The following is a 12,865-nucleotide window of genomic DNA, read 5'->3' as shown; positions in this document are numbered from 1 at the left end:
TTAGCCCCATATATTTTCCTAAGCACCTTATTCTCAAACACCCTTAACCTATATTCCTCTCTCAGAGTGAGAGTCCAAGTTTCACAACCATACAGAACAACCGGTAATATAAATGTTTTATAAATTCTAACTTTCAGATTTTTGGACAGCAGACTGGATGATAAGAGCTTCTCAACCGAATAATAAAACGCATTTCCCATATTTATTCTGCGTTTAATTTCCTCCCGAGTGTCATTTATATTTGTTACTGTTGCTCCAAGGTATTTGAATTTTTCCACCTCTTCGAAGGATAAATCTCCAATTTTTATATTTCCATTTCGTACAATATTCTGGTCATGAGACATAATCATATACTTCGTCTTTTCGGGATTTACTTCCAAACCAATCACTTTACTTGCTTCAAGTAAAATTTCCGTGTTTTCCCTAATCGTTTGTGTATTTTCTCCTAACATATTCACGTCATCCACATTGACAAGAAGCTGATGTAACCCGTTCAATTCCAAACCCTGCCTGTTATCCTGAACTTTCCTGATGGCATATTCTAAAGCAAAGTTAAAAAGTATAGGTGATAGTGCATCTCCCTGCCTTAGCCCGCAGTGAATTGGAAAAGCATCAGATAGAAACTGACCTATACGGACTCTGCTGTATGTTTCACTGAGACACATTTTAATTAATCGAACTAGTTTCTTGGGAATACCAAATTCAATAAGAATATCATATAATACTTCCCTCTTAACCGAGTCATATGCCTTTTTGAAATCTATGAATAACTGATGTATTGTACCCTTATACTCCCATTTTTTCTCCATTATCTGTCGAATACAAAAAATCTGATCAATTGTCGATCTATTACGCCAGAAACCGCACTGATGATCCCCAATAATTTCATCTATGTACGGAGTTAATCTTCTCAAAAGAATATTGGACAAAATTTTGTACGACGTCAACAAAAGTGATATTCCTCGAAAGTTACCACAGTTGGTTTTGTCCCCCTTTTTAAAAATAGGTACAATTATGGACCCCTTCCATTGTTCTGGTACAATTTCCTTTTCCCAAATAGCAACTACAAGTTTATAAATTTCGCTATATAATGCACTTCCACCCTCTTGTATTAATTCTGCTGGAATTTGATCGATACCTGGAGACTTGTACTTTTTCAGATTTTCTATCGCAATTTTGACTTCTGAAAGTGTGGGTTCGGGTATAAATGGCTCAGCAGTTTGTATTTCAATTTCGTCCCGATCATTTCTATTTGGCCTATGTACATTTAGTAGTTGCGCAAAATAGTTTTTCCATCTGTTTAGGATTGACGAAGAGTCTGCAAGCAAGTCACCATTCTCATCCTTGATCACGTTTACCCTTGGCTGATATCCGTTCTTAAATTCCTTAATACCCTAATATATAAATCTCGAATGTTTTTATTCTTACTATTTGTTTCTACCTCATTCAGATTTTCCTTCAAGTAACCTCTCTTTTTATTCCTAAGTGTACGACTTGCTTCCCGTCTTTCATTGAAATAATTATCTCTCTTCTCCTCAACTGGAGCCTGTAAGAATTTCAATTTTGCCTGTTTCCTTCTTTCTACTACCATGCAACAATCTTCATCAAACCACGGTTTCTTTTTCTTAGTTTCATAATAACCTATGCTCTGCTCAGCTGCAATTTTGATATTATCTCTGATATTTTCCCACACGCTATTAACACCTAATTTTTTCTCAACTTCGTCGGAACTTTCTAAAGTGGCAAACCTATTCGAAATTTCGACCTGATAATTTTGCTTAGCTTCCTCGTCCTTTAATTTAAAAATATTGAATTTAGTAATATTAACTTGTTGCTCTACTCGCTTGGCTACTGATAATCTTTCTCTTAATTCTCCAATCACCAAATAATGGTCAGAATTAGTCTGCACCCCTGAAACTTCGAATATCTACTATACTAGTATGTCTCCGTTTATCTATCAAGATGTGATCTATTTGGTTGTGTGTCAATCCATCTGGAGAAGTCCAAGTATATTTATGTATATCCTTATAAGGGGAATGTTGTACTTTTGACAATTAAATTTTTCGATGTGGCAAAGTTGACTAATCTAACTCCATTGTCACTACTAATTCCATGTAGGCTCTCTTTTCCAATAGTTGGTCTAAAAATATCCTCCCGTCCTACTTTAGCATTGTAATCCCCCAATAAAATTTTCATGTGATATCTAGGGAACTGATCAAAAGTATGTTCTAATTCCTCATAGAAGCTATCCTTTATATGGTCGTCTTTCTCTTCTGTAGGGGCGTGAGCATTTATAACTATGATGTCGCACCATCTACCCTTAAGTACTAAATATGATATTAACAAACAAAATTTGATAACACAATCTCAAGGGAAAAAATGGAACTCTCTGCATCAAAATCCACAGTTAATTCCCGATTTACCACGCAAATCATCTGTAGTTGCATTTAGATTAGCAACAGGCCATGATTGTTTGTCCAAACACCTGCATAGAATTGGAATATATCAGTCCCCTAACTGCCCATTGTGCAACTCAAACCAAGAAATGGATTCAGAACACCTCAAAATCTGTGCTTCAGTGGCTGGCCATGATAATATCTTTGAAAAATATTGGAGTGCGAGAGGTCAAATGACTTTATTGTCAAATGCCTGGCATTAGAAAACAACAACATATATTGCACACACTTGACCGATTATATATTTTTATATTATTACATATTTAACTAAAAATTCATTATTCGTAAATATATACACATTGATACTTTGTATAACTATATTGTATAAAAATGCTAGCTCTAGCTATCCAATTATCATTGACGTATTCATAAAAAAGGATATTTCTACAGAATCAGTCATGATGAGATTTTATTTTTATACATTACACATTACATTATTTATACAATATACTTCAGAATACAAAAATATTTTGTAATTAAAGCCTGTTTTAAGTTCTGTCACTTCAGAAATCACGTCCAGAACAAAATAAAATCCGTTTTGTTATTGCAGACTGCGTCTCTGGAATGGGCTACTGACAAACTGCATGATGGAGGCTTCCCTGCACACACATTACCATTGAGTGAAAGAAATATGCAGTATAGTCCTCATTATCCTGAACAGCCTCTGCATCCACAATGAATGCACTCCACAATGCGGCCCTGAAAACATCACAGCATAATATATAACAGACACTTTTTATAATTCTCTATTCCGATATATGATTAAAGAATAAACTGTAATGAAGTAAGTCAAAATAGTCCTAATGTATATAATTATCATCATCTCTGAACTTCAGGTAACCTTGTTTCACAATATACAAGATGTTTCAAAAGTAACGCATAATTGCAATTACAATCAAATGAGGGGGTTTTAGACAAACGTTCTGATGGGGGCAGATAAAAAAGTTAATTTTTTTTCTTCCACCAAAAGAAGTGTTTATACAAATTTTGACCACTCGACCGCAATTACAAGGTCGTCCAGAAAGGGATTTTCCCTGGGGCCGTTTATAGAAAAAAAGTACAATTGCGTAGAAATATTTATTGAAACAGATACAGCAATTGTTGCGCTATTTGTCAACATATCCCCCACTGGAATTGAGACATTTGTCATACCATAGGATCAATTTTTGTGTTGTAGCACCTCAGATCGGAACCAGCATTTGACTGTGTCTGCACCTCCCTCTGTCGATCCCATGATATGAGAAATGTCTCAATTCCGATGGAAAATATGTTGAAAAAATAGCTCGACAATTGCGGTGTCCGTTCCAATAAATTTGTCCAATTAAGTTGTGTTTTTTTTTCTGTTAGCGACCCCTGGTGAACTTATTTTTTTACGGCCCTCGTAATTGCGGTCGAGTGGCCAAAATTTGTATAAGCACTTCTTTTGACATTATTAACATGGTGGAAGAAAAAAATTTAACTTTTTTATCTGCCCCCATCAGAATGTTTGCTTGTCAGACACTCAAACAGCAACGAATAGCATTATGAGAAATGGGAGATAGTAAAAAAAATGAAAATTAGATAAAACAGTTTTGTAGACATTCTGAAGGTTCTATGTCTGTATGCGACTTTTTTACTGCGTAATTATTTACATTCATACTCCACATTGCCACAAAATACTGCCAAAAATAAAACTGATATATTTCCTCTTTAGAGAATTGTCATGATGCAAACATTCATAATAATAGAAATGGAGTACTGGTACACATGAAATATAAAAAGCAAATACAATCGCCAGCTAAAAATAGTCCCTGGAGAACAAGTGTTAAATTAGCAACAACTGCCATATTACTCCAGCAGATAGTAAGAATGAAATACTTGCTTACTTACTTCTTCAAGTTTGCCCTTTGGTACTCTACATATACAATTTGTTCCAAAATTCGTATCCCTTGTTTGTATGCATCGAAGGCAGCACAGATTTTCATAACCTTGTTTCTTCCATTTTGCAATTAAATTTTTATCAGCTATATTTTCTCGCAGACAGTATTCATAAAGCTCTGAAACATAAATTTAATATTATAAGATGTCACTTATTGAATAATTTCGAGGGAAAAATTGTTCCGGAGCCGGGTATTGAACCCAGGACCTTTGGTTTGACGTACCAACGCTCTACCACTGAGCTACCCGGGAACTCTAACTGATACCGATCCAATTTTTCCCTCTATATCCACAGACCTCAAAGTGGGCTGACAACCGTCAAGCAACCAACTTCGAGTGCACACTAACTCCGTGTGACTTTAATTGTGGTTTTCTGTTAACGAACAGTGACGTGTATTATGCAAATCAAGATTTCAGGTATAACTCCCTGTAAAGTTGATTTGAATAATTTCGAGGGAAACGTCACTGTTCGTTAACAGAAAACCACAATTAAAGTCACACGGAGTTAGTGTGCACTCGAAGTTGGTTGCTTGACGGTTGTCAGCCCACTTTGAGGTCTGTGGATATAGAGGGAAAATTTGGATCGGTGTCGGTTAGAGTTCCCGGGTAGCTCAGTGGTAGAGCGTTGGTACGTCAAACCAAAGGTCACGGGTTCGATACCCGGCTCCGGAACAATTTTTCCCTCGAAATTATTCAAATCAACTTTACAGGGATTTATACCTGAAATCTTGATTTGCATGTCACTTATTGTTATTAAAGCTGAAGTGCAAAATCTACTTAAAGCTGAAGTGCAGAATCTGAGGTAATACACATAAGCAGGGAAAGGATTTATATGTAAATACATATTTACTTATAAAGCTAATATAATTTATATTTTGCATTATCTTTATGTTTCACAATGTGTAGGGTTGAAAAATCCTACTTTTATTTTCCATATTTTTCCATATTTTAGAGTTTAGTACATATTTTCGTTAATTTCCATATATTTTCCATATTTCATATAAAACAGTCCATATTATATTAGGTTTAACAATAAAACAAAACAAAATTCCATTAACTTTTAAAAATACATTTCAACAATAGAGATTTAAACACATGTTCAGTAATCCCTTTAACATCAGAGTTATTTGAAAATTAGCAGTCCTATCAACAATGGGAAAGTAAGTTACAAAACTGTATTAATTTAATTTAAAATTTTTAACAGACTTCAGTTGTGCAGCTCAACAGTTAAATGCCAGTCAGAGTACACATAGGTTCAGTTTTGTAAATCATACTATAAAGACGGTAAATATGCCAAAAGTACGTCATTCAGTCAATTTAAAATCAAAACTAACAAGTTACATTTCAGAATTTAAAGAAGATGGTTTATCAACTGACAATAAAATATTATTTTGTAATTTGTGTCAGTGTGCAGTATCATCTACACAAAAGTTCCTGGTGCAACAACACATTACAACTAGTAAACATCAGGCCAACAAACAACTAAATTCCAAGCAGAGACAATTGTTTTTAACACAACCAACAACATCGAATGTAAGATCTGAGTTTAACATCGACCTGTGCCGTTCTCTCATCTCTGCTGATATTCCTCTCTACAAATTAAAGAATAAGGTCTTCAGGGAATTCCTTGAAAAATATACTCAACATACAATCCCGGATGAGTCAACACTTAGGAAGACGTATGCTCCATCCATCTACGATGAGACAATACAGAAGATAAGAGATGAAATTAAAGATAGTTCAATTTGGGTTTCCATTGATGAGACTCCCGACAAAGAAGGTAGACTTGTTGGTAATGTAGTTATCGGTTTGTTAAGTGAACAATATTCTGAACGAATTCTTTTACATTGTGATGTTCTAGAAAAGTGCAATAACAAAACTATAGTTAAACTGTTCAACGAAGCTATGGGTATCCTGTGGCCAAAGGGTATTATGTACGATAATGTGTTATTCTTTATTAGCGATGCTGCCCCTTATATGGTCAAAGCTGGACAAGCATTATCTGTTGTATATCCTAAATTGACTCATTTTACTTGTGTGGCGCATGCATTTCATCGTGTGGCAGAAGTGGTCAGAGACAATTTCCCTAAAGTAGATTTGTTGATTTCATCAGTGAAAAAAGTATTTCTCAAAGCTCCCAGTAGAGTTAACGTGTTGAAAGAAATGTACCCTGAAATTCCATTGCCACCAAAGCCAATTTTAACTAGATGGGGTACATGGCTAGAAGCAGTTGAATATTATGCCGAACATATAGACTCTATTAACAATGTTCTCCTTGCATTGGACTCTGAAGATGCAGTCTCAATTGATACTGCGAAAACAGTTACCTGTGACATAAGTGTGAAGAATGACTTAGCTCACATTCAGCATACATTTTCATGCATCATAAAAACGCTCAAAAGTCTCCAAAATAGGCACCTTTCACTATCTGAAAGTTTTGAAATTATAAATAGTACTGTGGAACAACTGAATCGTGGTAGAGGTAAAGTTGCAGATGCAGTAAGAGCTAAGGTGGACACTGTACTTTCAAAAAACCCTGGATATGAAGAACTACAAAAGGTTGTTGCTGTGATGAGTGGTGAATCAACAGTGAAGATTAACTTGGACTTATCCCCAGCAGACATTGTGAAATTGAATTATGTACCAGTTACTTCTTGTGACGTCGAACGCTCTTTTAGTCAGTATAAATCTATCCTCAGAGACAATAGAAGAAGATTCACTTTTCAGCACTTGAAAGAAATGTTTGTAACCTATTGTTATGGTAACAGACAATAAAAATTGTGTTTTGTTGAAACTACATTGGAAGATAAGGTACGTCCATTATATTTTTTGTTTAGTTTGATTAAAATGTACCAATATTTAACGTACATAGTCATTTTTTTATAATTTTAAGTCCATATTTAATTCCATATTTTGGTAAAAATCCATATTTAATTCCATATTTTGGTAAAAATAACTACATATATATTTACATATTTCATATATTTTTAGTCCATATAAATCCGTTCCCTGCACATAAGCAACTTTTGCTTTATGGAAACAAGATATGGAAAAAAAAAAAATCAGAGAATTCCTAGACAAAAAAATTGTACTTTCCCTTGTACAAGAAACAAATCAGTGAATGAAAGACATTTGTATCCCTGAGCCAAAAAAAAAAATCGTTGTTTAATAGTACAGTTGACTCAAACACTTGGCACTTTTCCCTTTATGGCAGGCTACTTCCTTTTCCCGAACTTTGAGTTATCAACGTCCACAATGTGACCTTCACCTTAATATCTGAATCTTGCATGATTACTTCAAAAACTTCTCTGCAAAAATTCTACCAATCAACACTTGTTTGATTTGAAATTCTAAGATCATGTTGAACATTTTTCTCAGGATAACTTTCGGCCCAGAAATATGTGAGCAAGAGGATTTCATTCCTGTTATACAATTTTTCCTCCTTAATTTATCACGGTATGTGATGTGAAACTGTCTCTTCAACTGAAGAAGAATGTGATTCCAAAACTCGCTCAGTCCATTTTTATGATATGTTTGAGACCTCTATCATTATATTTTAAGCGTGTTTTCTATCCAAAACAAAGCCAATCCTTGCCTAAAAGTTTGTGTTATTGTGAATATCACTTGATATATAAACGAAGATAAAACAAAAGTGATGATCAAACTAGAGATCGAGATAGAATAATCATACAGCCCAATAAAAAAATTAGTAAATTTGCAGAAGTAAATGAATTTAAATACCTGGGAGTATTGATTACAAATAAACATGATGAGTTAATGGATATTCAAAATAGAATTACAGCCGCAAATAGAACATATTTTTCACTTTTGGGGATTTTGAAGTCCAATTACGTTCATAAGAAAAATAAACTAAGAATATACAAAACTATAATTAGGAGTATATTATGTTATGAGTGTGAGACATGGACATTAACAAAGAAAACAGAAGGTATGCTGGGAAGGTTCGAACGGAAGGTCCTATACAAGAGAATCAACAATGGAGAACTATATGAACTGTATGAACTATATGAATCGATAGATATAGTCACACATATCAAGCTGAGGAGACTGGAATGGGCAGGGCATGTTTACAGAATGGAAGAGCAGAGAATACCAAAGAAAATTCTGGAAGGAAAAATTTATGGGAGAAGACCTGTTGGAAGACCTAAAGATAGGTGGATTGATGCGGTTACGACTGACTCCAGACTCTTCTTTGGAAGCGCGGCATGGAGAAGGATGGCGATGGATAGGGAAAAATGGAGGAAGAAGCTAGAGGGGACTAGAGCCCAACATTGGATTGTTAGGTAGTAGTAGTAGTAGTAGTAGTAGTAGTAGTAGTAGTAGTAGTAGAAGAATATCACTTGAAAGCTCGCTCAGTTCGTAGACCGTTAGATAAAAATATTAGCCCAGTCTTTTAAGAAAAATTAACACGTTTTGAGTTCACACTCTTCAATAATTATCGTTTTATCATATTTTGTCATGTTTTACGTTTAAAAACTTCAATTTTCTATCTCTTTATTTAATTAAAATTGAAATAAAGTTGTTATTTAGTCAACTGTCTGAAGACAGATCTGGACCCCACATGTGACACCAACAAAGCATCACTCATAAGGGAACTAGGCCAGTTCCTTTCTCCCTCCATTGCGTACATCACTGACTAGTTACGTATTACACTAATCAGACTTCAGATGTACACAAACAATTGAGGACTGTTTTTGCAAAACTTGCTAACTGAAAAAAAAAATTACATTTTACAGGAGAGACAAAACACTATAGTAAGCAAGTTTTGCTGTATGTCTCACTTATAGCAGAAAGCAAGTTTTGAAAAAACGATCACACTTTGACACACTACAATGAAGAGAAATAACCCACTTTTACTAAGACGCTTTGAACACCATGTAGAGGCCTGCCTTATGTTAACGAATCCATCAAAATCTCAATTTTGCAGTTAGCAAGTTTTGCAAAAATGGTCCTCAATTGTTCTTCCTCCGTCATCATCAAGTGAGATTTACATATCAGCCAGACCCTCAATCAAAGGTATGAAATAATAATGATTTTAATTTTCATGCAGATATTGGAGAAAAAAATGGGTGTATAAGGGCAGAGTACATCAGTTATTCATAGATTTCAAAAAGGCATATGGCTCAGTTAAGAGAGAAGTTTTATATAATATTCTTATTGAATTTGGTATTCCCAAGAAACTAGTTCGATTAATTAAAATGCATCTTAGTGAAACTTACAGCAGAGTCCGTATAGGCCAGTTTCTATCTGATGCTTTTCCAATTCACTGCGGGCTAAAGTAGTGCTACATCATGGACACTGTATCTCCTTCATACATTGTTCGCTTTATTTTGTTTTCTATCTTTCATTTTAGTTTCAATTGCCACTGTACGACCTATGACTCCAGTCACATGCCACTGCACTGAATCGATTATTTATTAACAAATATAAAATTTTTTTCTAACAATTATTTTAAATTTTCAAGGCCTATCTAGTTTTCTTCAGAACCCAGAAATACATATAGAGTGTTAGTTGGGAGGCCAGAGGGGAAAAGACCTTTGGGGAGGCCGAGACGTAGATGGGAAGATAATATTAAAATGGATTTGAGGGAGGTGAGATATGATGATAGAGACTGGATTAATCTTGCTCAGGATAGGGACCAATGGCGGGCTTATGTGAGGGCGGCAATGAACCCCCGGGTTCCTTAAAAGCCAGTAAGTAAGTATCTAGTTTTCTTCAAATGCAATTTTTTACACTAACGATGTTATTGCACCCAGCTCTCAATTACGATAATTAAATATGGATGAAAGTATGTTATTCATACAAATAACATGAGAGAGGGAAAAGAAAGGGGAAAATCTAAAAGAACAGATCATAGAAGCTCCGTCCACTATCCTCTCCACTAGCAAGTAGGGGTTGACACCTAGCGGAGAAAAGTGGAACAAGAAAAAACGCCATCTAGGAAGCAAAAGTAGAATTCCATTCTGTCTCTCCCTTCCCTCTCTCTTTTTATTTTCTTATTTCTTTGCTTAAAGTAGGAGCGATCCATCAAAGTTGCCTACCAAATACACATTGTGGGTAACGAGTAACACTTTAAACCACACGGTTACAACAAAACATATTGAAAATAGGGAAAATTAATCTACTTATGTTCAATGGGCAGATAACGTCTGTGCGTGAGGAAGCGAGAGAGGCAAATCTGGGTCTCCAATATTGTTACTTTCAGAGATGAGTGTTGATTATGCCAAGTACGGTCATTTTAAATTTGTTATTGGTGTAATTGTTACCATGTGAGGGCTGTCGAATGCACACCTAATTTTTGTGGAAGTGAAATAGTTAATACGTGTAATTTTTACCACGTGTCAACATTTAATTTTGGCGGAATTGAGCTAGTTAATAGGTGTAATTTAGGTTTGTTCTTGTGTTATGCTAAATACGTGAGTATCGAATGCACATTTCATTTTGATTGGCTTGGAAGTGAGCTCCAGGGGCGGAGAGCAGACAGAAAGAGCAGCTGCCGTGTGGCGGGGGTCAGGATAACCAGGGTGCGAATTAGGATTTCTAATGGGGAGAGAGATAGAATCCTAGACAGAAAATATCATATATAAAATTATTATTATTATTATTATTATTATTATTACGGCTCAACACTTGGTCGCACTGAGTTGCTTGTCTTGCATCTTGATCATAATAATAATAATTACATCCATGAGCAGACTTAAGATAAGGTGTGCAATTCCTAAGTAAATTATTGATTGTTGTCAGCTTGCTGGTGATGATAATACATCAATATTATTTTCTTTGCTTAGGCTACTTTATAAAGTACACTCGTATTAAAACAATTATATTTTGTGAGGGGGGGATAGAAGTTATCCATGGCAGAGATGTTAATATGAATTTATGAGAGGGGAATAACTTTCCAACAGGAGAAAAGGGAAAGAGACATCCAGAGGTAAAGTTTATAATTTTTTCCATAGCTTGTTTCTATAGTTACTTTAGAGCAAAAATGACATATGTGTATCGTCTCGGATTTTGCACTTTTACCGTAAAGTCCTTTGTCCTCAAGCCTTTCTTGTAGAGAACAATTTATGCGCACTAAACATGAGCAGATAAATGATGTCAGAGATTCCATCATAGCATCTACTACGCTAATGCAAAACAGGACAATATGTATGCGATTTCATAAGAATATTCGGTGACAACTAGATGTTTAAATCAATATTCGGCAACGTACCGTTCTCGTTCAATATTGTAGCGTCTATATGACTATCAATATTGGAAAAGTGCGAATAAGTGGCTCCATGCATGACAGTCTCGGAACCAACCGACGTAAGAAAAGTACCCGGTAACTCTTGAAGGTAAAGATGGTTTTGGATGCCATTAATAAATAATAATAGGAAAATCGCACAATGTGCCATTAATGTCACATAATGGAAGTAGTAATACCAACCTCTACTTATAGCTTTTCTGCGATAGAATAAATCGTAAATATAACGAGATTTCTGGTGGTGAATCTTAAAAATTGGCCACAGTGCCTCCACTTTTCTCTTCCCTTCATGCGGTTCTGTTTCCGCTGAAATTAACAAACACTTTTTTAAACAAAAATATTAAATATAAAAAGAGTATTTTTTTTTTAGTTCAGACAGGTAATCGACTATTATAACAATGCTTACGAACTACGTCACTAAAATTCTGGTAGATAAAGTTTCTTAACATAATACAGTAAAATACGTAGGTACTAGAAAGATACCCCAGGACTTCATAGTTTGTAGGTTATGCAAGTACCTTCTCGCATTTTTTGCTCGAGTTCTTCCAAAGTAGGTTCAATCAATTCCCACCCTTCGGGAGGTGATTTCTTACTCCTCCTTACTTTTGGCATAACACTATTTAGAAATATATTTTCAAGTAAAATAAGAAATAACCCTCGACACCACTGCACGGACTCTCACTATATTTCAAACGAGAGGCTCAAGTCAGGATCATCATGCAGCCTGAGACATAGACGAATAACAGAAAGATATGCAGCTCAATGCTAAAACGACACTAACATTAACTGTCAGGACGACCGTAGAGCCATCTGTAGTCTTTTGTAAACAAAAACTGTAACAGCATTTTACCACCCACCTCTACTGCTGTGTCGGTAACTACGTTCACTACTATACCAAGCCATTCTATTTACTAGTACAGAATGAATTATTTCTTTTAAAACACTTCACTTTTGGTGAAAATGTTTGAATGCAAATTTTATTTTTTTAACTGTATAATATACAATATTGCATATATATCTTGTAAAAGGCGGAGGTCCATTTGAAAAAAAAATCACAATGTACAGCACTATTTATATTGCATTTTGATTAGAACTTTATCTCCTTTCCCAGCCCACCCGCCTGTAACAATAATCAATAGTTCTCAGCTTGGTATTTCAGTTTGGGAAGGAATGGAAAGGGAACTTCTAGGGATTTAAATTTCCTTCTTCTACATTTTTTAAGCTA

At 35.0% G+C, this 12,865-nt stretch overlaps 1 protein-coding gene and 2 non-coding genes across 4 annotated transcripts; 1 reads left to right on the top strand and 2 right to left on the bottom strand.

Moving 5' to 3' along the window:
• Positions 1-2,848: 2,848 nt before the first annotated feature.
• l(1)10Bb (BUD31-like protein) lies at positions 2,849-12,380 on the bottom strand. 2 transcript variants are annotated; one of them, XM_069836197.1, is made up of 4 exons: positions 12,159-12,380; positions 11,824-11,946; positions 4,326-4,492; positions 2,849-3,155 (listed from the first exon to the last, which is right to left on the bottom strand). In XM_069836197.1, the coding sequence occupies exons 1-4, from the start codon at positions 12,250-12,252 to the stop codon at positions 3,105-3,107; spliced, it is 435 nt and encodes a 144-aa protein (XP_069692298.1). In that variant the 5' UTR covers positions 12,253-12,380; the 3' UTR covers positions 2,849-3,104. The 2 variants fall into 2 exon arrangements, with proteins under 2 accessions (XP_069692298.1, XP_069692299.1); XM_069836198.1 differs by having other exon boundaries at positions 12,124-12,259.
• Positions 4,554-4,625, bottom strand: TRNAD-GUC (transfer RNA aspartic acid (anticodon GUC)). The gene has a single exon. It is a non-coding gene; the product is annotated as a tRNA-Asp (tRNA).
• TRNAD-GUC (transfer RNA aspartic acid (anticodon GUC)) lies at positions 4,974-5,045 on the top strand. The gene has a single exon. It is a non-coding gene; the product is annotated as a tRNA-Asp (tRNA).
• Positions 12,381-12,865: the final 485 nt, after the last annotated feature.

The sequence above is a fragment of the Periplaneta americana genome, chromosome 9, assembly GCF_040183065.1.
Source record: "Periplaneta americana isolate PAMFEO1 chromosome 9, P.americana_PAMFEO1_priV1, whole genome shotgun sequence".
NCBI lineage: Eukaryota > Metazoa > Arthropoda > Insecta > Blattodea > Blattidae > Periplaneta > Periplaneta americana.
The sequence above is the reverse complement of the archived record's forward strand: the minus strand, read 5'-3'. Positions and strand labels throughout refer to the sequence as shown.